This window comes from Tinamus guttatus, unplaced genomic scaffold (genome assembly GCF_059628265.1).
Source record: "Tinamus guttatus ecotype Peru unplaced genomic scaffold, ASM5962826v1 Tinamus_guttatus_pri_ptg000060l, whole genome shotgun sequence".
Classification (NCBI taxonomy): domain Eukaryota; kingdom Metazoa; phylum Chordata; class Aves; order Tinamiformes; family Tinamidae; genus Tinamus; species Tinamus guttatus.
The window spans coordinates 3,807,617-3,834,898 of NW_028288594.1; the positions used below are offsets into that span (position 1 = coordinate 3,807,617).

General features: G+C 37.5%; 1 protein-coding gene across 2 annotated transcripts; it reads right to left on the reverse strand.

Moving 5' to 3' along the window:
• Window positions 1-1,350: 1,350 nt before the first annotated feature.
• TANK (TRAF family member associated NFKB activator) lies at window positions 1,351-27,282 on the reverse strand. Of its 2 annotated transcripts, none has more exons than XM_088519485.1 (9): window positions 27,204-27,282; window positions 23,114-23,260; window positions 19,773-19,881; window positions 18,804-18,916; window positions 11,932-12,111; window positions 10,569-10,645; window positions 8,227-8,345; window positions 5,994-6,577; window positions 1,351-1,634 (listed from the first exon to the last, which is right to left on the reverse strand). In XM_088519485.1, exons 2-9 carry the CDS (start codon window positions 23,210-23,212, stop codon window positions 1,470-1,472), a joined length of 1,446 nt encoding a protein of 481 aa, XP_088375611.1. In that variant the 5' UTR covers window positions 23,213-23,260; window positions 27,204-27,282; the 3' UTR covers window positions 1,351-1,469. The 2 variants fall into 2 exon arrangements, with proteins under 2 accessions (XP_088375611.1, XP_088375612.1); XM_088519486.1 differs by lacking the exon at window positions 27,204-27,282 and adding an exon at window positions 26,663-26,680.

Genomic DNA, 27,282 nt, shown 5'->3' on the forward strand with positions numbered 1-27,282 from the left:
GCTTTAGCGCGGGGCTGGCGGACACGTGCGAATCCACTCTCTACCCCCATCCCTGCACCCGGAGCCTCCCCCAGGAACCAGGCGCTCCTGGGGCCGCGGGTTATCCCGGCAGGGCCTGGAGCTCTCCAACCCCCAAACTTTCCGCAGGTTACGCAGCAGGCGGGCGCTGCGCGCCGCTGTTCAGAGCAGCGCGCTCTGCTCACTGCCAGCCACCAAAGCCAGAGGTTTAAAACACAGCGAGTAACTGCAGGACAAGGAAAAAATCTAAAAAATCTGCAGGTGTGAACTGCTCCGGAAACAGGCCACCTGCAAATAAATCTTTAAAGTGTTGTGCTTTATTACAATAAAAACATGAATACTACCTGACAAAGGTTTTTCAAAAAAGTGCAAGTCACCCTTTATCATTAATTTAAATTGCTTAGTAAAAAAGCCCCGCTTCTTCAATTTCGACCCAATAAAGCCATAATATGTGCAATTTTCTTAGGCTGCATGTTTCAACTAAACATGATTTTAAATGGCATTGAGAAAGCTACTAGGCACAGTTGCAAATTAAAAATGATGTCATCTAGATTTGGGTAAAGAGGTTTTTCCTCCTTCCCCTCTAGGCCATAAGGGATTTGAAGATACTCCATGGCAGACAAACCAAAGGTTTCATATACTATTTTTCATCACCTTTGATACTCTTGGTTTAAGGAAACATTTAGCCTTTTCTCACTTCAACCTTGATACCAGTATCTCTTTTTTTTTTTCTTTCCATGAAAATATACGCTGGAGCTTCAAAAGCACACTAACAGTGTTATCTTTTACCAATATTTATCAGATGTATATAAAATTGCTACCATTACATTTTAGCAAAAGGATCATTTATATGCTGTAAAACCAGAAAGCAATGTGTTGGGAATTGATAAAAATGACAAGGGAAAGTCATTTTTATTACCCGTGAACAAGCCTATCCTAATTTTGGCATATCTGGCATTCAGGTACTTCACTGACTTTCTGAGAATCTGACTTAAGTGGTTCACTGTTGTAAATTAAATTACTAAATTTGGTAAATTTATAACAGAAATTTAAAACAAGACCCTACCTCTCCTCCCAGTTTACTTCAGAACAGAATGTCAGTAGCTAATAAGAAAAAATCCTTGATCCTGTAAATCTGTATGCACGTGGTCATGACTTTGGGGTTATTGAGGCAATCATTAATTGAAAAAAAAATCCCCAAACTAAAACCAGCTTTTAACATCAATCTCAAAGGTAATATTGAAGCAAAACAAGTAATAATGTGAATTACAGTGTTGAGTGTCTTATGGTTTAATTTTACCTTATCAGATGACAATTAAAAATGTGCTCATATGACAATTTCAGCCATGAGTTCTTGTTATAAAAAGTCTTAAATCTAAAATTCTTAGCATATCTATTGAATACAAAAATCAAACGTATGCAAAACCAGTAATCCATTCAGTTCTCATACATTAAGACTGTACTTTAAAGTGGGAATTCAGATGACGAAAATATTCTTCCTTAGATGTTATAGATGTTATAACTTCTCGGCAGAATGCACATATTCCACACTGATTTGGTTCAGAGTCTGCATAGGCTTGTGCCAGCAAAACACTGTCTTGAGGCTGCCAAACAAGCTAAAAGAAACAGAAAATGATTACTGTGTGGTTTACAATAAATACAGTTCTATATATAAAAAAAAACCCTACCTATTTCAACTAGGTGTGCTTTACACCTCCTGACAAGAAACATAACTAGAAAGCTCTCACAACAGCAAGATAGGACTTCTTATTAAGTTCCACAAATATACAGTCATTGCAAAGACAGAAAATACCTATCGTTGATAAATACTCCTGTGAACAACATTTAATGTCAGTATGATAAATATTATTAAGGCTTTTCACTAATATTTTATTTCAATGTTTTACTGTAGAAACCACAGTGCATTTAGCCATTTAACAGAATTAAGTATGTACATTTTTGCTTCGGAATAAAATATACACTTAGTGTAAAAAATCAATATGAAACTGACTTTATTTCTATTTCTTACTGGTACATACCTAGTTTTCTGTTTACTGAGAAAATAAGTAGAGCAATGTAATATGGCTTAAGTTACTTGTCTAATCTGGCCGCCTTCTAGTGTATATGTATACTAAGTGACCTCAGTTTCGTGATTCACTCTGCAATGACAGTACCAGTTTAATAGAGCCATCTGAATATTTGCCATTCAGGCAATTCTGTAAATGATGCTAAATTTGGTTTCTGCAGCTCTACTGTTCTGGGTCCCTGAACTAGTCAGTTTAAAGCCAGCAAGTCTGTTTACCTGATCATGCAGTTAAGATGCACTTAAGTGAGATGCACTTTAAGTCAGAGACATAATATAGCTTGATACCAACTAGGAATCAAAACGTCTTCTGTCAGTTTGCCAAGTAAAGTGAATTAAGTTTCATTAATATTAGCAACGCAGGGTAAAACACATCATTATGTATTAGAAAGAGGAGGTTCTGGGAAAGCTGAAAACTAAATGCACGCTGCTGTGACTGCAGAGCAGGCGGAACGGCAGCAAGCTGCTACCAGCTCTGTGTGGGGATGCAGCCTCCAAGGAGAGAGCCCCACAGCTTTTTTGGCTCCACTTCCTTTTCTACTGCCTCAATCACACATGGAAAGGCAAGAAAGAATATTTTAGAAAGTAGTTTCTTTTGAAGTTTTAAATTTCTTGCTATCTATACTTACCCAAGAGTCTTAGTTCTCAGCTCCCATTCAAATTTCATCAGCACAAATGGTTGGAATCTTTTGTTCCTTCTCCCACGGAAACTCCCTGTGCCACTAACCTGGCTCCCACCGTGGTTAATCCTTACTTTTTAAACCAGCTACCATTTCTTGGAGTCAATTTCCTGCCCATTCCATGTTTAAACAGTGTTTAGCTTATCAAATAGCAGCATCAGATTTACTGTCTTTCATTATGGTCAGCAATCCATATAATTAAATCGACTAATTAGTAATTAAGTGCAATCACACCACTTTTTTTTTCAGCTCAGAGAGTCTCCTTATTGTATGTTGTTGGTGTAAATTGCATATTCAATCTATCCAGACACTGACATGCTTAAATATTCCTGCAGAATGTTTAGAACTACTGCTTTTTAATATCACGTCAGGTAAGGAAAAGCTATTTTAAAAAAGCTGAAGTATTCCTGTAAAAACTCTACTGAGGACATAATAAGATTTCTGTTCTTAGAAACCCAACATGGCTCAGTCAGCAACACACTGAAACTGGCACTTAACTTCCATTTCTTCTTTTGAGTATTAAGCATGTGCTTAAAATACTTTTCTCAATAGGAATGTATTTAAGTATATGCTTCTTTACGAGGAAGTTAATAGATTAAGATCCTTGGATGAGTGACTTGCTTTTAAAATCTTCTATGAAATATTTGGTGGAAATAACCCCCTCAAATTGTGATCATCCAGTAAACAAATGCATAAACGTGCAAGTCTCAGTTAATGGTAGTCTGTAAAAACGCACGTCCACTAATATCCATGTTTATTTTCAACTGCTGCTCTTTTCAGTCACACGTTTTTGAAAAAAGTTACTACATCCTAAGGAAACAGTACTGAGTTTTCACATTTAGTATCCACAAAGAAGGAAAGAGCTAAATTTATTACAGCAACTGAGAGCAGTTCCAAGAACTTGCTGTTGCCAAATCTATTGCATTTATGGGGTTTTCCATTTTATAAGTTAACATATGTAGTAAATACTTGAAAGTTTTATCTACACTAGAAGAAATCAGGTATCTCACTCCTCCTTATTGGAGCTTCACTAATGGTAGTGGAAACCATAGCTGTGTAACTACCCTGTAAAAAGCTGACAAAAATACTAAAAACAAGTATTACACACACATTTGACTAAGGTCAGTTTGACCAAGGTCCAATGCAGTCAAAAGGGCATGTGTGCAAGGAACTTTTTAAAAACCTAATTTAGTCTACATATATATTACCTTTGAATCCCACCCTGAACACAGTAGTGAGCAAAAATTCCAAAGCTGAATCCTATTCATTAGCAAAAATATGTACCATAACCTTCTGAAGGCAGTTAAAGAAAGGTGAAGTATGTTTAAATATAGGCAGATGTATATGGTTTCTACAGTAAAACTGTTCAGTCCAAACATTCTGGATAAGATACAACATTTTAATCAATATTCTTTATGTTCTACAGTGCTATATAGATACAACTTATAAATATGGAAAGTTTCCCATTGCTTTTTTTTCCCCCTTCCCATATTAGCATTATTATATTTTCTCTACAAAATGTTTAAATTTCCATTCTAAATGATGGACCCAAATTAATTTCTTATTTTGCAGAAATATTAATGAGCAAACCTAAAGGCTTACTGCTATTAATCAACAGTTAATCTCTACTTTTTAAGCAGCATACTCCCCTATCAATTTATAATCACATACCAGCTGTTTCACTTGCTGTAATACACAATGCAGGGTGCCATCTATTGAAAAATGAATACACAGACTAACTAGTAAAAGAACAAGCTGGAGAGAGAACAGAGAAAAAGAGAAGAGTATCAAGCAATAGAGTGAATGCTTCACAGCTCCACAGGAATTCTGCCAGTAATAAAATAAATGGTTTAATTTAACTCAGTCACAACTATAACTGAGGATCCAACGAAAAAAAAAAAAAAGCATGAAGGAAATGCAGATACGAGGCTAGTATCAAATTGAGATCTCCTACATTACAAATAGGTATTTAAAATATTTGAAAAATCATTTGAAAAACCAGCCTTACAGTTTAAACTAAGCAGATGAAGGACAGCAAAGTTTCCACATGGTCAACTTTCCATCCAAAAGTGGTTTACAATAGAAAATTAAGCTAGACTACATAGGTTTTAGCAGAGAAAATCATCAAATGTAACATGTCCTAAAAATGCTTTCCAAATGCTAGTTTTGCTTGTCAAGCAGTGACAAAGTTGAGAAATAAAGCTCTTTTGCTGCAGGTCCCCTCTTACTGGCAAAGAACACAAAATTACATCAACGCATATAGTAAAAATCCTCTAAATCCAGATTTCCTAAATATCAAAATTTTGTTTTTGATATTTAGGATATTTCCTAAATATCTAGTTTGCTTTACTCTTGAATAAGCTCTCTCTCACAAGGAGAAAAAGCCACAAAATCATTAAAAAAATTCGAGTCTATATAAGTCCACAATAATTTTGCCAGTAATTTCATTTGAGACAGAACGTGGGGCAAAATTAGCAAAATATTCAGAGATGTGACTGAGAGCTGCCTTATGAGCCAGCAACCAGACCTCACTTTTAGAAGCTCCCATGGACTTAAATAGATATGACTGAAATTCACACCCAAAGTATCTACGAGAACGTAAACTCAGTATTTTAGTGTATTCCTGTTTACTTGCAAAAGAAAAAAAAAAAAAGCTTTCTTACTTGATCGTTTAATATGAATAACATATTTAAATTTTTTCTAAAGGAAAAGAGTGAGGTGCTGCTTATAAACCTCAGATCTTGACGAAGAACATATCATTTTTTTTTCCCAGTGAATTATTTCTCTGTTTTTTTTTATTATTTTTTATTATTAGGTCTGTTTGTCGTATCCTGTGCTGGACATAAAAGCAATTAAAAAATATATGCCCTATTAATATGAGCTCAAGAGTAGAAAGAAAGCAATCTAGGGGGCAATTTAGGGTATTAATGACACCTTTGAAATAAATACAGGATTAATATCTACTATCTACACGGCCTGAAATTTGTGCAAGCACATACAATGCTTAATTCCGCTTAAATCCTGCCCTATTTCACTGGAAAAGTCCTTGCACACATACATCCCTATTAGGGACAACTGCTGCAACATACGCTCTTGAAAAATGGGCAAGGGAGATACCTCGCAGAAAATATTAATCCTCTATGAAAGACTTCGCAAAGCAGTTGCCTGAATCGTTACCTTTTCTGAAATGTACAGTATAAACAGAAAGGTACCTGATGAGGACCTCTGATGGTTGTCCCGGCAGCTTCTAAGGAAGGAAAAATTACTTCAGGTACCGCCGCGTTTGTGTGCTTAGGCACAAATGTGAGACCAGTGTCTGTTGTTTTTAAACATGTTTTGTCACAGGTATTTTCTATGGGCAAGTTGGCATGATTTGGAGGGGCTGTTTTGTCAACAGCAGTTAAGTTTTGTAAAGCTGAGGTTATGAGATCAACTCCACGTGCTTCGAATGAGTTAGATTCCAATTTACTGAGGTTAACAGCATGGTCTCTGTGCTCCAGGTTAAAATGATGATCTTGAAGCATGTTTTCAGCTATAGCAGTGCAAGGAACTGTTGGTTTATCCTGAGTGCTCTGCAAGAAAGCAGAGTCATTGTCTGTAGGTGGAAACTTGACATTAAATTTAGAAAGTGATTCTACAGAGTTGTTGTCCTCATCCTGGCCCACTCCTCTTGGTGTGATAGATGTGATGCATGATGCACCTCTATTTATATCCTTTATAACCCGAGGTTTAAAAAGCTCTTCTGCTTGTTCATCAGTTTTATCAGTACACTGTATAGGCATGGAAAACTGTATTTCTGCAAAGAAAGAAGAAAACATTAAACTATCCATCTGAAAATAATTATTAAAGGTGCATAGGGTGTGATGGAGTAATTTTCCTGAGAAGCTTTTTATCTTCCCTCTTGGCTTTTTAACTTTATTTTTTCCTCTTTGAAGTCTGAGGCACATTTCTCTTTCACAGACATTCTCTCCAACACAAAAATGGTCAGAAGTAAATCATTCCATTCTAATAATTTTGTTTCTCTTTGACTTATGGCTATAAACATTTCCATTTTATTGAAACTTACGTTGCCCCATACTCTTAACACATCTTTGCATGTATTTACTGAAGTGTTCTGGCAGAAATAGGAGCTGGAACCAAAACTATTTCATATAGTGCCAACAACATGCTAGGCACCATAAGCAAGATTTTAGAAGGTATTCAGGTGCTGAAGTCCCATCTATTTCTGAATAATACGAACATTTCAACTGTATAACTATTCAGAAGAGGGACCATATTTTCCCTGTGTTTTGAGAATTCCCCATAAACTTAGGGCACTTCAGTAACAAAAATAACACATGATTACTCCTAATCAGGTGAGGGAATAACTTCAGGGCACATTTATTGTACAATGGCCTCCTGACATCACTCAGATATTGTAATAAAGTGGGCCATATAAGTAGCAGAAAGCAAACAGATTTATATCACACGTAGCTTTTCACATAGCTGAGTTAGGCACAGATTTAATGAAAACAAGTCCACTCTGGGATAAGTTTCCAAGCTCCTGCCAGTTTCCCTACCTCCCCTCCATCTCCATTCACCAAGTTTGGCAGCATTCAGTCGCAATACAGCAATATAGCTCAACTGCAGCCGTTTGAAGCCACAGGTTACACATTCTCAGGTCATTTATATATCAAACCAAAATTAAGTGAACAAACAACTCTTAACTAATGGCATAACTTAAATTAGAGGCAAGTGCTGAAATCAGTGCCTTTTGCTTCAAGCATGTTAAGTTTGGCAGAGTTTTCCTGAAATCTCTTAGAGCCTGATCCTACTGTCAAGAAAAACAGGCAGGAATGGCCGTAGTAGCCATTATACATTACTGAATATCATATTCAATAAAAGCATTAGCTGAAATGGACCTTCAAGACCTCTTCTAGTTGCCACGAAGATCAAGTCTTTTCTGTCTTTTCAGAAGTCCTGGATTAGGCTCTTGTCTCATGTAACAAAACCGTATTTACAAATCTGCACAACAAACTCTAGAAAATAAGTTCTCTGACTCTCCCCAGTTCAATACTTTTCTCTTAACAAATATGAGGGTAGAGACATTCATAACACATTTTTTTGAACTGGTAGTTAAATCAAAAGTAAGTAGTGCTGTCACTCACGCAACATGATGAGATATTACTTGTAGTAAGTGTCTGCCTCTCATTGCAAGGGACAAAAGAATTACAAGAGCCACTGGTGTGATGACTGTATTTGCAGCAGTGATTTGGAGCATTCGTCACAAAACACCAAACCTGGTGGTGCCTTTTCTTGGTAAAATACCACGTACCATTTGAACAGACTTGAAAAAGGCAGATGGTAAACAGAGAAGTACTTCTATGTATGTGTAATCTACAGTATTTTCAAATACAAAGCAAAGCTTTCAAACAGTTGAATCACAATAAGAGCTTAAGATATTACCAGTTTCAGGTTCTCGCTTTATCTTAAATTTACTCAGTCGGTCTGTTTGTTCTCCGGCTAGTATACATATTCGATGACATTCTTCTTTCATCTCCTGGAAAATAGTCTCCAGATTCTCCCTGGAAGATCAAAATTGTGAATTAAAATTGTAAATTAAAGCATGAACCAGTTCAGCTCTTCATGGCCTTCAATTCTATAGTCACACCCACAAACCAGAGAAAAACAATAGCGTAAGCTACATTTCTTGGATACGTCTTTCCTCAACATATGCATATACATTTTTGTTCTCCTTAGTAAAAGCAAGGAGAAAAGAGAAAAAACATAGTGAAAGAGTGGCTTAGTCATAGACACAAACATGTAAGCTTGGGTTCTGACTGTAAGAACATCCAGCCTTTACATTTCTCTCAGTTCCCTCCAGTACTAGTGGAACGGCTTATCTTGCACGACGTACTGCTTCCATCTCATTCTACGTAGAACATTAACTATTTTTCCTGTTTTTCTTTTTTTTTTTTCTTGCGGACTTCAGACTTTGTAGGAGAAGGAACACTGTAGGCATCTGCTACTCTTCCTTCCATCTTTCGTCTACCTGACATTTGGGAGAGAGGTTGGAGAATTCTTTGCTTCTCTGCTTTTTGCAGAATCATGTGCCTTTTCACTCTAGGGGAGATCTTTATTATAATCTGCTACAGAATATCATGTCTCCATGAAATACTTTGTAACATGCATTAAATATACACTAAGAATGTAGCCATTCATGCAAGTGTGAGTTTCGCATGCCTGAAGGCAACCAGATTACATTATTCCATTTATTGATTCAACTATAAAATTTTATTGTGCAATTTTGATAAACTTACTGAGTAAGCTATATTTCTAAGCACTTTTTTTTGGGTATGTTATAAATTACTTAAGGACGAAAAACTTGAGGACAAACCGTTTTTATGTTCTCTCTGTATCAAAGAAGCCCAAAAGAGATTTGTCGTTAGTCAAATTAATCATTTTCCGTTTTACTGCTTCTTCATATAGTAATCAGGAGCATCATGAGCTATGTTCCTACTTCTGCTGAGAAACTCAATCGATTTTTTTTAAAGAAACAAATCTATCTGCGGACCTCATTCCAAAAGAGAAACATCTACCCAAAGGATTAACACTTCTGCCTCTGTTAACACTTGTGTTCTGATCATTTTTCAGGCATTTCAATGAACGAGAAATTAAGAAAAAAACCCATACTACAAATTCCTAATCATAGCTTTAATATATACACACAATTAGGTCAATTACCCTTTATTTAGCTAGACATTTGTGAGGGCATCATCTTACTAGTTTTCCCGGTCACATACCTCCTTCCAAGAAAAGAGGAAAGTAAGGGAGTTATTTGAGAGTAGGGAGACAGAAGATAGGTAAAGGATTTTCATTCTTCTTTAGATATAAATCCACAAAGACAAAACAGTCTTTATCACAGTCTTATTTCCACTCCTTTTTGTCATCATATAGTCTTAGTGAGTCACACTAAAGACTAATCTAGTTCATTTATCCCATGTCTGAGAGCGGCCAAAAGCAGATGTCTAGGTAAGAGTATAAAAACAGCAAGAATATATAACACTTTTTTCCCAATCTCTCCCACCTTTGAGAAGTTTCTACTTTACCTAAGCAAAGGTTGTTAAAAGTGGATTTACTATCTAGGTTATTAAAGTGGTATTACTGTATTTCCCATGAAAAATGCTAACTGCAGACTTTGGCTGATACTTCTCCCAAAACACAGGCAGAAGCAGGGATAGCTGCTTAAGAAATGCTTTTGGTCCCTTGATGACCAAAAGGGATGAAAAACTTCATCTTACAGAAAAAAAAGCTGGATGTAAACTTTCCTACTCGGGATGGATCAGGCCAAGAACTGTTTCTTCATGCTGACCACCACAGCATCCCTGGCAGCACAACAGGCGCCTCTGCTGTGCTGCCATCAGTTCAGTCATTTTGGTTGCAAGTGTCTCTTCTGAAGCAACTTAATGCAAGCGAGTTAATGCTCACCCCAAAATCAGCTTAAAGTCTACTGATTCCTGTACAATTTAAACTGCTGCTGAACCAAGCAGCTATTTTTCTCTCTCCCTTCTTATCCCTACATACTTGTAAAGTCCCTATCACGGTTTCACATGCTCACTGGCTTTATTTCCTCCCCGACATTACCTCTTCGACAGCTCCCCCCACCTTTTTCTTTCTTTCCTCAAGATACTATGTAGAAAGGGGGGGAAAAAGCTATTTAGTAGTAATAAATAAATAAACAAACAAATAATTACAAGCAAATGAGCAAAAAAAAAAGGGGGGGGCAAAAATGCTGCAAAAATATTTACCTTTCAGAAACAGATGAAATATCAGAGATCCCTAGAGATAACTCATGCTTATCTGGAACAACTTTCTTACTTTTCACCTTGAAGTAAAACATGAAAAGTATGGATCACATGTTAGCATAATCATTTGCTCTTCACTCTGATATGAATCACAAGTGTCACAGCATCCTTCAGCTAATCCTTCTCTCAAAACATTCACAAAATGACAAAAGCTCTTTTATGCTGTTTGACTGAAACACCTTTAGTTCAAGTTAATTTAGCACAATTCAGTGTAGCATTCCCTGCTCTTACTTCTTTGTGAGAAAGGGAAGTATGTCCTAAGAGTATTTTCTGTTTTAATTGTGTGCAATTCAGATTACATGCAATTGTGTTTAAACTTGTTACAGAGCTATTTTAGCTCTTAAAAAAATCAACTTATTCACTAATATTTTCAACAAACATATTAAAAGCTAACGTGCCAGAAGTTTTATTATGTTTTTAAAGAGTTATTAACTTTGACTACCACCTTGTGGTTTACATTTGTATTACATAGGTTTAAGGCAATGCTAGGTATTAAAAATACAAATTTTTTACTATAAGCATTAACTTGCAACTCATTAGATTTACACTAGCAGATAACTTGGTAGATCACACATATTCCAAACCAGATGCAGAAGCTGACCATATTTCTGTCAAAATAGCTGATTTCAATGAAACAGTGTTTGTAGTCACAGTCCTATAGCCTACAGTTTGCCTGCCTTGCAGTGAAGTGGGATTGCAGCTCTTGCAGGCAAACATTTGAGCACCTTTACAATTTCTACTGCTGCTGCTGCTGCTGAAAGTAAACCACCAATATGGGTTTTAAATGCCTGCTACAAGAAGGTAAAGAAAATGCTTGAGAAGTCTGATAACTACAAGTTAGGTGTTGCTAGGCTCATACTCTTAGTTAAGTTCAAGTTAGGCAACTGGAGTTTATTTACATGATCACATTTGACATATGAGGCTATAGCTACCCCACAAGTACGGCTCACTTTGGACGCTCTTCCATGACAAAAGGAGTATGTGATACAAGGGAAAAGGAAGAAATCAACTTAATGTTAGTGAAAACTCCAGATTGAAAATTACAAAACTGAAGTGCTGATCTGAAGTTTTCGCAAATATTGTTTAACTTTCTAATGGCATAACATAAAAATAATTAACACACAAACCAACCAATATGTATTTAATAGTTCAGAGATCCCTATATACTTCATACAGTTAAACAATTTCCTGGTAACTTCATAGTGCTAATTTTTAAAATGTACTTATCAGATTAATTAGTATAAACATATTGGAAAGAAAAATTACATTTTTTTCCATATTACCTTCATTTTTTTTCATATCTTACCTCCGTTTTATATATTGGCATCTGTATACGCTTCTGTGCTTCATTTAACTCTTTCAATTTGATTTTCAGGGTTCTTATTTTATCTTCTTGGTTGGAAATAATTGACATAAGCTTCCTTTCCTTTTGATTGTTCTTTTCCTCAATTTGCTTCATCCTAATGCTCTCATTTTCTAACTGTTCCTAAAAGATAATTTTAGAAATACCGATATAATTAATATAATTGACGCTGGGGAACATCACTGTTCAATAGCCTGGAATATGCTAAATTAAGCCTTTGCAAACATAAGTAAAGGCCAGTCTTATTTACTACATTATTAATTTTGTATTGGTAGTAAAGACCTGTAAAGAACTGGCAGTAAAGATATTTACGTATCCCATCAACGATGATTAGTTAGAATAACTATATGTTCTAGACTTTAGGAAAGTCATGTTAGTGTTTATAAAAAATAGAGCATCTTGATTTATTTAGCATTGCAAATACATTAACATATCCAATGTATCAAAAATGTATTATATATGATAATATTTCATTAATTTCAATGAATCTAAAACAATTTTAAAGAAAGTGATACTCTGCAGCTACCTTAATTTTGGAGTAGACACAGGAATATTTGCAAAGCTATAAAGGTTTATGAAATAAAAAGCAGTACCTGCCCCACTTTAACTATCCATCTGGTAATCTGTGGAATTTTTATATATGTGAGCTTTTTGGTAGAATGAAGAAGCATATAGAAAACTTTTTTTTTTTCTTACTATGCACACAGATAGTCTGGATAATTTTGAAAAAACAATCTATGGTACAAAAATGAGGCTATAAAACCTGAAAGTTACCACTGCTTTTTCTTCAATTTGAAATTATTATTTTTTTCTTCAATTTCAATTATTACTTCAAATAGTCAAGGTGGGAGCTACAAGGCATCCCTGGACTTGGGTGGAATCTCAAGAATCCAGAATAAACCTCCTTTAAGAGACTCCTCAAAACTTCTTCTGAAAACGGGATGTTTCTATCTCAGCAAACTCATATCACCATGGCTACAGATCCTATTTATCCCATTCTTTCAACCAGCTTTGACCTGGCAATGCATCTAAAGCTGTTCTTTTCTGCTTTAGGCATTGATAACTTCTTAATTCATTTACTAATTAGGCTGGGGGACCTTTCTTCCATGCTTTGAACTGCTGGCAGGTGTTGTGGGGAATATATGTGTATTCCTAGGACAGACCTTGGAACACTTCCTATCATCTTCCTGCGCAGAATCTCTATACTCTTTATAATAGATAAGAGTCCAGGGAAGTGGATGATGAAAATAATACAGCAAAGACTAAAAAAAAAAAAAAAAAACCCATTTTTGGATACAGTTGTTTTGAAAAAAAACAAAACATCTGCAGTTTTTAGGCTAAAAAAGACATTCATTAAGTTCTGTAACTGATTCTACATCAGCTAAGCTTGATTTTCTTAAAGGAGAGTGCACAAAAGAATTACTGAACTTGGAATTACATAAAGTTCAAATTGAGTCAAAGAAATATTTGATGATGAAAAGAGAATGCGAAAAACATCTAATGATGTGGGGAAGAAAATAACAATTTAGGTTAGGAGGAGATAGAGACATGGATAAAAGTATTTTCAAAACATCTGAAAATACTTTGAAGAAAGTTACAGCTTGGGCAGAGACTAAAAATAATTTTATAATTATTTACCTTTTCCATGATCTTTAATGACTACAAAGAAGGCCTGAAAAGCATCACGTAGCATGAGAACAACAATAAAATTACAGCAGCTACACAGAAGGCTTCATAAAACAGACATGAAAACTTACAGCAACCATTAAGCTCATAACAGCCTCATTTTATGCACTGAGCTGTAGTTGAATATGAACAGGACTGCGCTCCTATTCCTTCATCCAGGTCATGCAGAGTGAAACAGAAACGGTTATCAGGGAGTGCTGATATTGCTATGGCAAACTCCTCTTTGCCATTCCAAGAATAGGAAGGCAGTAATATTTTAAGGCAGGAGTTCACAGGCCTCAAGACAGCACAAAGCCATCAACCAGTCACAAGGTTCCCTAATGTACCATGGTCAAATTCCAACTCTTAAAAAAAACCTTTTTCTATATTTTCTTTGGATAACAGCATGCTTGGCTATCCCAGCACTCAGGATTTTCACACAGAATGCTTCTGCTTCAAGAACAATTCTCTCTTAAGGACAGTGAATTATCTCTTTCAGTGAGGCTGTGAAACAGCAACGATCCGAGTTGTCCATCTGGAACTATCATAACTCCACAGTTCCATGCAGGCTTTCAAAATCTTCCAGGCAACTGGGTGCACTATAATAACCTCCAGTAGTTCTCTTCCATTTCTCCTACCTTCTCCTGCAGCAAGCGGGGACAAGATTTAAGAAAACAATGAGGAAAGCCATTTTGGAGCCAACTGCGAGAAGAGCCATGAAGTACCAGCATGGCAATCACTGATACACAACATGTTGCAAAGATAAATTAGCACATACGGATGCAAGTCTTCCTTCTTGCATACTGTCAGGACCTCATAGCAGGAATAACACTGGAGAAACTGTTAAACCTTTTGAGATCTAGCAATGATACAGCCCTTCATAGTTTGATTACATTATAGTTCTAAAGCTGATTGAATTCGGGTGGTTCCCACAATGTGGTCTAATTTTTAAACTGTCTGAAGTTTGTAAAACTAATGCCGTGACAACCATGTCATGCAGGTGATGTCTACTCAGTTAAAGTCCTTGGCCACATGTGTGCTGATACTAGCAGAAAAGTTGTATCTGTATTCTGAACAAATCAATGACTTTTCTTGTCTTGTGCCACAAGATGCCTTGTAGGATAACAGGATAACTCAGGTCAGAGGATCCCAGAAGGTATCTAGCCCAATCTCCTGCTCAAAGCAGTCAGCTATGAAGTCAGACCACATTACTCAGTTTGGCTCTAGGTGACCCTGTGTGGGCAAGGGGGTTGGACTAGATGACCTCTAGACGTCCCTTCCAACCTTAAGTATTCTATGATTCTATGATCTTGAAAACCTCCAAGGATGGAGACTCTACCACTCTCCTAGCAACCTTTTCTAGTGCCTGGATGTCCGTCCTCTGGACTGGTGAGAAGTTTTTTCTTGAACCTCTCTTGTTTCAACTTATAGGAAGAGCCTGACTGTTCTCCTAATAGCTTCCTTGGAGGTATTGCTAAGTGCCTTGGAGCTCCTCCCAAAGCCTTCACTTCTGGAGGCTAAGGAGGGCAGGTCCCTCGGTCTCTGCTCACAGGACAGGTACTCTAGCTCCCAGCTATGTTGGTGGGCTTTCTGCTGTACTCACACAAGTTTCTTAATGACTTTCCTGCATCTGAGGGTCCCAAACTAGTCTAATGAGTGCTAAATAGAGGGAGAAAATGACTCTCCTTGCTCTGCTCTGTATATAATACCCTGGATGCTGTTGCCCTTTCCTTCCTGTCAGGGCACCCTGCTGGATTACACTCGGCTTGCTGTGCACCACAGCCCCAGCTCTTTTTCCACAGGGCTTCCAAGGATTTTTTTTTTTTAAGCATGCTTTAAAGGCCTATTTTAGGGATTTCCTGAGATAACCAAACTTTTAGATGGTTTCAAGGAAAACACTATTTGACTAACAAGCTACTAGAAATATAAACTGTAATGTCTTTTAAAAGTTTAACCACACATTCTTTGTTATTTTTAGGTAGACACAGCCTAAAAGATGAAACAATCAAAAAAAAAAATCAACACCAGAATTGCTTGGATCAGGTAGTAGGGCCTAATTAATGGTACTGTATACATAATGTCAGTGGTACAAAATAGCTAAATGCGCAGAAGTATTAACTAAAATCATAAAGTATGGCTTTCTTTGCAGGGACAACAGGAACAAGAAAGACTAGAGATGTAGATATTGACTGGAGCACTCAGCTCTCCATTAGACTGCTGCAGTAGCTGTTCCTAACTACTTAAGTCATTTTAGCAGCACAGTTCTGAGCACAGAGACTTTTATGCATCTGCAATTCCTCTGCTATATTCTACTCAGGGAAAGACCTAAACATTTATTGCATGTTGAACAATTTTATATACCACATACATCATTCATTCTTGACACAGCTTCTTTCCCTTTGTCACAGCAAAATAAAGTCTGACCAATAAACATGAAAATGCAGGTACCTAGAAAGAGTTATGCGGGAATCAGTTTGTGTTTAAAATCAATGCAGGAAAACAAAGGAAACACTTCAGGCAACAAAACACTGGCAACAAAATTGCCAACAGCAGTTAAGATACATAAGTTTGGCCAAGTTTTTGAGGCGAGAAAACCTATCATCCCTCTGTCCTCCATTTCAAACCTCTGAAAATTAAGGTTTGGTCGCATACACCTGGCATTTCCATCAGCTCTACTGGAATGCAGATTATAGTCCACTGAGAAATCCTACTGGAAATAGTGTTTTGTTAAATCCGGTAGGTATGGGTAAATCCAGAGACCTTCAGTCATGAAAGAGATTCTAGGTTTCAAGAAAGGACAGCCAGAAATATGATATTTTAACTTAAAATAAAGAACAGGAACCATGATTCTTTTTTTTACCTGGAATTACACATTTTGAAAACCTGAAAAAAAATATTGGAAAAATACAATAAAGCAGTTAATGAAATGGAAGACAATAGTTTTAGATACTCTTTTAGAAATTAACATGGATAGGATAATACAGAAAAATACAGTTTTTCTAGTAGAATATTAAAAGACTTTCCAATTTCAAATGGTTAAAAAAGCCAGTAATTGATTGAACTGAGCCCTACACTAAGTAACTTAGACGATAAAAGGGAAATGGGCATAATATCTCAAAAAATGTTTTTATGTAAGAACTACTACAGTGGGCCAGTGACAGAATGATAGATTTTTAGTCTAACAGAGGCAAAAGATGATGTTTAGGGAAGATTACAAGAATGCAAGCATGATACATCCTCTAATAAATTCCCAGGCTTCCTTAACACTTAGTTTCTATGCATTTAGAAAGAGAGAGATTTCTCTTCCATGAAGCTGTCCGGTTTTCCATTGAAGAGAAACTCTTATCATCTACAGTAATCTTCTGCAGGAAGTACCACTTTTTTTTTTTTTTTAATCTGTCCCCACTTGACTCCTTGTTCATGTGTTCAGAACTACAAGACATTTGGGAACTCTTAGATGAGCTATACCTGGTCCTGTTTTGTCTATTTGCCCAGTTTGTTCCACACATTCATTTCATCCAGTACATCCGACTTTGCATTGAGCTAGCAGTGGTTTAGGTCTCAGCTGAATCCTTCTGATAAGGCCTTATTTGCATAGCACTGTGCTTGGGCTTAAGTTCAGACAGACTCTTGCTCCACAAGCAAGCTAATTGTTGACTCTGCATGGAGTTATATCAAAACCTTTCTGTCCCTGACACAGATGAAACAAAATCCAGCTCAACCGCTTATTATTGAGAAGGAACCATCATAACTGACTAAACCAACCTGCAGGTAAGGACAAACCACTTATAACCCATCACATAAAAGCCATTGGGACCTGAACTAATGATTTCTACCTGTTATTCACTGCCTGTAAAGATCTTTATAGATCACATCAGTTCCCAGTGTTTCCCCCCATGACAAGAGTGCTTAACATGCCTTCCTTTCTTATACCCATTTCATGATTAGGTTACTTAAACTGTTGTCCTTGAGCAAGCATTCAGAAACAAGAGCATGGACTACTAAGCTTGGACAAGTCTCCATGTACAATTCTTAGAAAAAAGTATTGTCCAATTCAAGGCAGAGAAAATATTCCATCCAAGAATTAACCCTTCAACCATCTTGTACTCGAAATATAACAAAGAATAGGAAAGAATTTATATAATGGGATTAGAATCTATAATCAGAAATGTTAACTGGAAAATAATTTTATTGATTTACAGATGTCTATTAACTATCCTGAAGATATCTTAACCAAGATTAAAACCTTACAAAAACATCTTAAATCTCTTGTTACTCTCCATTTTTTTTTTATTTAAAAAAATATATACTTCTTTGAAGACTGCATTTCTGTGAATTGAGCATGATTCATTTGTTCCTAGTTCACACTCAGGAAACAAACCCTGAAAAGAACTATTTTTAATTTTGTGGCTAATTTTACATAGGTCTTTTGAGATGATTTTACAGGTTACTGCCATGAATATTAGTACTCTGAACCCAAAAATACAGCAGCTTGACATGAGATAAGAACAACACAAATCTGTGCACCTTTTTTAATGCCTTCCAAAAATACACAAAACTTTTCAAGGTATTTGAAAAGTACTTGCTCTCACTCTATTATTCCCGCTTCTCTCAGCAGGCAGTAGTGAAAGTGTCAGTGCTATTCAGCTAATAGGTGAAGAGTAGAAGGAAAGACACAGTGTTAGAACTGGCTTGTTTAAAAAGCAAACATATCATTCATGCTTGCAGAGCAGCAGATAGACACGCGTTGACTTTCCACCCCATTACTTTGTGAGAACAGATTATTCATTTCTCTGAAAATGAATAGCTCTCACTAGCTGCAGTATGAGAAGCTCTTCTGAGAGAAAGAGGAAATCTCTTTTGACTGTTATTTACAGCAGGTTACGAAATAAACAAGCAACAAGTTCCTCAAAATTATCCTGGGGAGCTGGATGGCCAATGAACTATTGCATAGGGAAGCATCAAAGATGCTCATTAGTTCAACTTGGCAAATCACATGGGCACAGTCCCCATGCACTTCAGGTGGGAATCTTGCAAGGGAAAAAGGGCAATTCAAAGGTACAGGGAAAATTCTCTTTTCTTTTTAAATCCTCACAGTATAATCACAGCACAAATGTGATCTTACATTAAACATCTGCAGGCGACCATACCTTTAGGAGCTTTTCTCTTTGCTTTGCTATGTTCAGTTTTTCAGAGAGCTGGCTGAAAGTTAAGTTGGAGGTTTGGATTTCTTCAGGCATCAGAACGTAAGAATGCATGTTACCTTGAAATAAAAAGCAGCTGATTGTCACTATTTTCCCTAGCCAGATTCTAAACCCTCCCTCCCCCCCAAAAAAAGAAAGATGGACTTATATTAACTTCTTCAGTTTCTTTTAGTTAGTTTTTGTACTAAAACAGCAAGAGAAGTTCAATTCTCTGTCTAGAGAAAAAGCAAGACTAACTCAGCAGTAAGGAAAGTACATGTACTCTTAAAAATACGTCAGCCACTTTGCTAGTATTTATCAAAACTAGGAGTATTAGAGTAGTGTGAGTAAATATTGAACAAGTATGCCAGATTAACACATGGTTACTTTGACTCTCTGTTTTCTGTTATTTGTGAAATACAAATAGTCCAACAGTAGAAAAATATCCATCAATGACTGTTTGATTTGAAGAAATGTTACCTGCTTATAAAGCTTTAGTTATCCAGTAAGAATAGCATCCCAACAGCACATTAGCTCCTATCAGAATAGACATGTATCTATAGCAATCACATCTAAAACAACCTAGCAGCTAAACCTATTTACAGACAACTGTAAAATGATATAAAACAATTTTGTTTTAATTCCAGTGAATTATTTTTATCTGTGTTCATGTAACTTTTGACCTTAGTGTGAGCAGGTTCTTCATCTGAAGAAAATCTTTCTGTTTCTTGAGGAGGATGCAGAAAGACCTTGAAAATGATGCATTTTATAAATACAGTTTGAAACTGCACAATTGTATTAACTCTCACTTTCACAGAAAAGTATGGCATAGCTTTGAGGGATATTTAATGTAAAAGTGGAAGCAACAATCCCAGATCTATTTCTCAGTGCAACACAGCATAGAAAGAAATATCATGTGCAAACTTGGGTACGTACCTCTATTAGCATTCAGAGCACCTAACTGTGATTTCAGTTTCGCAATAATACTGTTTTGAAGCTCTATCTGTTCCTGCTGTTCACCTATTTGCTGCATGTAGTTTTCTGTCTGCAAATATAATTTAAGTAGCATTAATCTTATCTTGCTTTAACACAGGCCTCAAATTTAATATATACAGATCATCAGCTTTGAGTTTAAACACAGTTGTAGTTGTGGAGCTCTCCATGTAAACCCAGCTATCATTACCTCTAGCAAGGCTGCACTGCTGAGACTGCATTGATTAGGAAAGCATTACAGCAAATAAATCCTGATTTTCAGTAACTGTGTTTTAACCATGACAGCTGTAAGGTGTAGGGTAAGTTTAGTGTAGTTCATAGCCATAGAACACAGCAGGTCTAAAATCAGAATTCTAGTATTTACTTTTTCAAGTGCTGCTTAGTTTACATATAGAAAAATGCAAATTTCTTCCTCCACTCTTTCTAACAAATAAAGTATATTAAAATAGATAAAAAAAAGATTTATTTTAAAACCAGAAAATATTTTTGGAGGATATAAAGCAAAATTACTGTTTTCAATAGCTTTACCTACATACAGAGTTTTGCCTGTTCCTTTGAATCTAGTGCAGCTGATTTTTCAAACTCACCAACTCATCTTGTGCTATAATCTGGCCATACAAAGCCTAATAAGGCTGCTCACATATCACTGAAGTGTGTAATTATTATTAGACAGCCAGTTAATTGAACAAATGGTCAGGTGACAGGAAGATGCTAATATTCAAAAACTACTATTTCATTAGCACATCTTTAATGTTGCAGTTAGGGCAGTGCTAAACACAAGCAAGAAAACTTGTGAAATTTCATCAAGGAAACACACGAGAATGCACTAAATTTTTCTGAAAATAGGATAGATCTATTCCTGAGTAGATCAAAATTTGGGACAAGCCCAAGCATTACTCTTCTACTTCAGGTTTATTTGTACCGTTGTTTAATTCCAAATCTCAATTACATTTCAATTCTCTCCCCACAGGATGTGCTTGTCTGAAGAGTATGCAGAATACATCTAAAACCAAAGTTTATTTTAAAAGGCCAGGTATTAGATACACTGTGTTTAAATAGTTCTTTAAAAAAAAAAAAAAAAAAAAAGTGATCAAAGAGCAGTACACTCCAGCAGCAATAAGAGACCTCATGAAGCAGAAAAATCACTGAGAACCAAATTGAAAATGTACAACAGCAATGTCTTGTCAACACTTCTGTACAGAGCACAGACATGACAGCTAAAACAGACAGAAGAGAAGATGCTTTTGACAGCCAGTGTGCACAAATTATTCCTTGAGTCAGATGGCAGCAACAAGTTACCAACTAGAAGATCTGCATGACAACCAACCATCCATCTGTATCAAACACCATCTGGCCGAGATGACTCTGGCTTCTGTGTGCTTGACATGGCTCCCAGCTCTAGAGACTGGCAAAACAAGTGGCCTATCGGTAACTTAAGTAGTAAACTGTTAACAACAGCATGGTGGACAATCCAGCAAAGTGCGAAGGCCACGTAACGTACAGAGGAAGCTGCTAGAGCCAAGCATTGTACAAAGGTCATTTCAAAACCGTGACTTTGGTTATGAAGGGAAAAAAGAAAAAAAAAAGCAAACAAACAAAAACTCCACAAACAAATTTTTAAATGATCAGCTCTTTCTGAGAAAATCCTTCTGTTTTCTTCTGAAATCACAGAATCCAACTGCTGAAAGTTTGACTAGGACACAGATTTGAACTGGTAGTAATCCTTTATGAAAGGTATGACTTTTTTTTTTTTTTAAAAAGAATTTCTCAATTAGGGGAAGTGCAATGAGAAATATTGCAAACAGTTCTTTTAAACAAAATATTCATATCTCATCTACTTTTCTGGTTTTCTTCTGTGGACTTCAGATATGATATCTCTTGGCCTTGTATTTGATGTCTTATTTTGAGGGCAGGAATTTCTTTCATGTATTGCTAGATGCCCCTGAAATATTAGCTTGACTGGTTTCCTTTCAGTAACTAACTGCTCATCATAAGAGACAGCATTTAATAGATTCTTAGACATTCTCCTGTAAGTTGCCCTTTGTTAAGTTAGTTCCAATTTCAGCACAAAATGTTTCTGACCTGCTACTTGCACTTGTCAAGTATGGAAAACTCCACAGAAACAGATTTGGATCAGCACCGCCTGACTAGGAACGTACATAAGACTGTGGAGTGGGTGGCTGAGCCCATACCTGTTGCACAGAGCTTGAGCTCATTTGTTTCACAACAGGAGGATGGGAAAATTGTATCCAGATGGGAGAGTATCTTCTCGCAGGCCTTTCCCTATTCCCAGTTATACCAGTGCTTTTATAATTCCACACAAAGTATGGTTCATCTGCCTTTGAATAAAGTCCCAGCCTATAAGCTCTACCAAAGCATACAAAAATGCTGTAGCATAAAGAATGTACAAACATTCCTGTAAAATAGCAAAAGTTCCACTGTTGGGCAGAATATGCACAATAAAATTAGTATTGCAAAGCCCCACACTGGTAGCTTTTGCAAGATGCCGGTCTCTGTGTATGACAGAAGGCTCTAGAAATATCTGTGGCTGAAGTAATGGCTAAATACATACATATATATATATATATATATATATATATATTAAGGAAATATTCAAAGTGCACCTCAGTGTTCACAGTGCCTCCCAGAATGTGCTTCTGTTAGTTCATTATTAAAGAGAAATTCTATATACGATTTTATAAATCATTTTAAGATAAGTTTGTTGTTCAAGACACAAACTCTCTTGTCCTAATAGCTTGCAAGGTGCTTAACAAGCACCAATAGCTTGCAAGGTGTCTTCAGTCCTTACACCAAATAACTTAATAGTTTATGTGATACATCCTCCTGTTAACACAAAAATGATTTAAGATATTTAAGATATTAAATTGTTAATGTAGATAGCTGAATTAAAAAAATCACTATTGAATAAAGTGATTTAAATTTCAAAATATGCTTCACTAAAGCTGGAGGACTTGTGAATTGATCTTTGCTATTTACATTAAAAGATTTCACTAACCTTCCACAACAGGCAACACCTTTCTCACATTTAAAGTTACACACACACACACACACACACACAAAAGGTCAAAAACCTGAAACCCACCTACCTCTTTGCACCATAATGAGTCACTCTGCAGCGTACTGGCCGCTTTCATAACTGCGATTTCCAACTTTAACAGATGTACTAAAGCGTGCATAGCTAAAGTGAAACTGAAATCTACATTTACCACAACTCTCCACAGAAAGGACAGCTTTGAGAAAACAATTCAGAACCCAACACATACTTTTAGCTGTAGTTCTTTCACAGCATGGTCCCTATCCATGCATGCCTGTCGATAGGCTTCATAAGCTTTGTTAAGCTGCTCTCCAATGTTCTTATCCATAATTCCCAATGTTGTTTCAGCACTGAAAAGATGATCGAGTTAATAGACCTGAAAAGTAATCAGGAAAGAGAAAGCTAAGAAAAAGAAGCAGGTAACTAAAAACATGTATAAAATTATGACTTGCATTAATATCAAACTCAGTTAATAAGTCCAATGTGTTTGAGCACAAATAATTGAAATAAAACTCTGCTCACATAAACATTTGATGCATGTGCTGACATAGGTCTAAGTAAAAACTAGATAAAAGTAGCTTAAATGTGAATCACAGTCTGGGCATACAAGCATAATCCAACTTAACTGTATTGTAATTACAGTGTTTGAGGACTAACACCTATAAGTGGCGTATGTCGCTATATAGCACCAGTTAGCCACATGTTATATTTAAAAATAGCAATACCAGAAACACTGCAAGGTAAGTTAAGGCATCTACAATTCAGTAATACTAACTAGAAGAACTATTGAGACTTTTTTTTCCCTCCCCTCTCACAGACCACTCTCAACTTTTTACACTTTCGAAACAATTTCAGTATCAACTCCATAAACTACAGCTTATCATAGAATCATAGAATCATAGAATGCTTAGGGTTGGAAGGGACCTCTAGAGATCATCTAGTCCAACCCCCCTGCATACGCAGGGACACCTAAAGCACGTGGCACAGGACTGCGTCCAAACGGGTTTTGAAGATCAACACTGATCAACACTGATGCATCAGTTTAGGCCAATATTAACTGGTCACAAATTTGAAATTTCAAAGCAGAATGAACTTTGTAACCATTGTTTCTTTGCTTCTATACAAAGACGACATGTATTTTAAGATTAAAGTTCACCATAATGTAATAAAACAATTACCTCTTAGCTTGAACACGGCTGCATTTCTCAGTGGCAAAGCAAATTCTGCAACACTTGGATTTTGGACACTTGGATTTCAGTAATACTTGTTACGAAAAGGCTTCCTAAGTGCATATATTTTGTCTTAAAGCCCACCATCATTTCATATGAAAGTTTTTTGTTTTTTGACCACCAACTGGTCGGTTGTTCATAACCTTGGGTCCATGTTTATTGTCTGAAAGAATTGTTACTAATGCAAACTACCTCTCCCCTTTAAAAAGTTTCTCCTGGAATATTCACTTTAATGTCTAGGGCACATCTTTAAATAAATGCGTAGGTTTCCTTTCAATTTCAAGTGAAGGACTGTTCAAGGAATAAGGAAAGATACTATATTTGACTGCCTGGGGACTACTAAACTGAGGAAGGCTGAAAATGACTTGCAGGCATGCTCTCATGTTCCTTGAAAGCTTCAGGGTACCAAAGCTGATTCTGTACTTACCAAAAATTTCCAGAAGACACTTAACTTGTAACAGTTTACATAATAAACTGTAACATCCTGTACATGCAGAACTTGATTTCAAAGATTGCGTGCGATGGGATTTAAAAGACAATGTCCAGCTTCTAGAAGAGGCAATGGAGTTCACCTCCAAATGAGCTCCATCGAAAATGGAAACTTAATTAGAAATTTAATTAGGAAATTTAATTTATATATGGAAAAATTCTAAATTAAAATCTCCATTTGAAAAAAAGTACTTGAAATTTATCCCTAGCTTCCAGCCTTTTCCTTACTGATTGAGACTGGGAGTATCGGCAAAGCCCTGGACTGCAGGTGGGATGAATTATTTTTGGGATACCACAAAGAACTGTAACCCTACGCCTGCTTTTCTACTTGGTACATAAGAATAAAGAGAATCGTTGATCATAGTCCATATTTAAGGACACCCCACTCAACAATTTACTGGCAGTTTCCTAAAACCCAAGTTTCATGTAGTAAAAAACAGGCAATGAAACTCCAAAGTAGTGCAGCTCGACACTTTTAGATGGAACTGTTACTAGAAGAACTAGTCCTGCACTCACCTATACTCCTAGATGCTCATTTCTGCTTCCATCTCCCCTGAGCACAACCATGTCCATGAACTGATCCAGCTCAAGTAAAGACCATAAGTATTTTTGCTACGACAGTTATAACGTAGTTATATATGCATATATATATATATATATATATATATGTAGTTCAATGGACTACTTCACACCTCATGATCACACTTTGGCATTACAAGGGAGCAAGCCTGAGAGCAGAAAACATGAGCAGAAGGGAGGCAGAACTCCTCTTGCACTGCCAGCCTTAGCTTCAGAATTATATCATGAAGTCATGGGGTTATGTAACATGAATTAGGTCTGCACTGCAACAGATATGGATGCTTCCTGCCTTCCTTCATCTCTGGCTGCATATTTTTCCCATCTACTTGTACCAGCACTAATATTTTCATGCTACATTGTGAGTTGTGCCAGAGAAACAACTCGCAGCCCTCTCCAGAAGGGTTAAGCTGGGGCTCGCTCACTGCAAGGCTGCTGGAGGGCGGCTGCCAACCCGAGCAGGCAGCGGGAAGGTGCGACTGGCTGTGGGCAGGTCTGCAGCAGCCTACATTTAGGCTGGATACTCACACCCCGACTTGCCTGCTGCTGGGATAAATAGGTAACGTAAGAAGCAGTAATCCCATGTCCAGAACACCTTGCAATCATTAAAAAAAAAAAAAAAAAAAAAAAAGGATGGTTCCTTTTCCTGTTTCTTCTCTACAGCATCAACTTTTTTTTTTTTTTTTTCTCCTCTTCTTTCCCCGTCAGGAAAGTTGCCAACTCTTCCTTGCCCTTAACTCTGCTCTGTACACCCAGCCAGGACTCCCATACCCCCCCAAAACCAAATATCCACACTAATCTAACCACCCTGGGTTACACCGTATCAGTTCAACACCTGGAATATCTTCAAGCCCAAAGTTCACAATCTTGAATGAACTTGGCATTTTGGGTGTTCAGGAGATCCCCAAAGCTTTTTCGCTAATTACTAGCAGCAATAGATTGTAGAGTTGGTACCAATTCAGCATTACCAAACAGTGTATTCCTTCTAATAAGGGCAGAATTACAGAGATATTAGCTCCCCAGCTTGAGAAAGTCCTGTGAATGCAAAAAGCTGTAAGAGTTGCCAGAACTATGTCAATGAGAACTATGATTTCATGTTGGAATAAAGATATACTGGGAATACTGGAAAACAACTGCATTAAGCTGCACATGCGTTACGGTAAAGTTCTCAGTAAACAAACAGAGTCAAACCCGCAGAAGCTGTTTAAAAGTGTTTCAAGTGAAAAACATTATATTGACATAGGAGGGGTGAAGTACAGGAGCAACAATAGAAATTTCCTGGGAAGTTTTTCAAACACTGTAAAGACACAGTATGAAGATGAACAGCATTCTGCTGGGTATTTCCTGGCATCTCAGCACTACGGGTCACCAGAACAACACGTGGCAACTTCTCACGGTGCCTCAGGGAGCACCCCGAAGCCTGAGCAGAAGCAGGCCAGCTAATCATGTGCATATACATATTAATTCCCAACAGATGTGCCTACCTCTCGCAGGTTCACATGAGACTACAGCTGCTGTCCAGAGCAAGCAGCTCTCTATGCACTGCTGCGTTCAGAGCAGTCTCTTCAGGGGAAATACTTTGCAAGTTACACTGCCAGCGTCTTGGGCACGGGAAACCTGTTGAAGCAGAGAAACCGAGCGTGCACTGTGCATTGTAGGGGCTTTTTAAAAGCATTTTTTTTCCTCCCTACTGGGCAAAGTAACTCCTGCTTTGCGCTAGAGAAGTGGGAAACCCCCGCGAGCGTCACTCAGAGCCTGTTGACTCAGGGAAAGGGGCGCCGGTTACCGCTCGGCACCCACCCCGGGCGGGCGCTGCGGGCACAGCGAGGCCACCAGCAGCGAGGCGGCTTCCCGTCCCTCTCCCTGCCCCTGCCCCTGTCCCTATCCCCGTCCCGGCCCGCTAGCCGCAGGGGCAGCCGCGCTCCGCGGAGCCGGCGGCGGCAGCGCCATAGCCCGGGCCGCCCTCCCGCCCGCGCTGCTGCCCGCGGGAGCAGCGGGGCGCGTCCCCCGGCGCCTGGGACTTACGAGCGCCTCGCGGAGCCGCCGCCGCCCGGCGCGGAGCAGCCGCTCCGGCCCCAGCGCCTTAACCCAGGAACCAGAACCG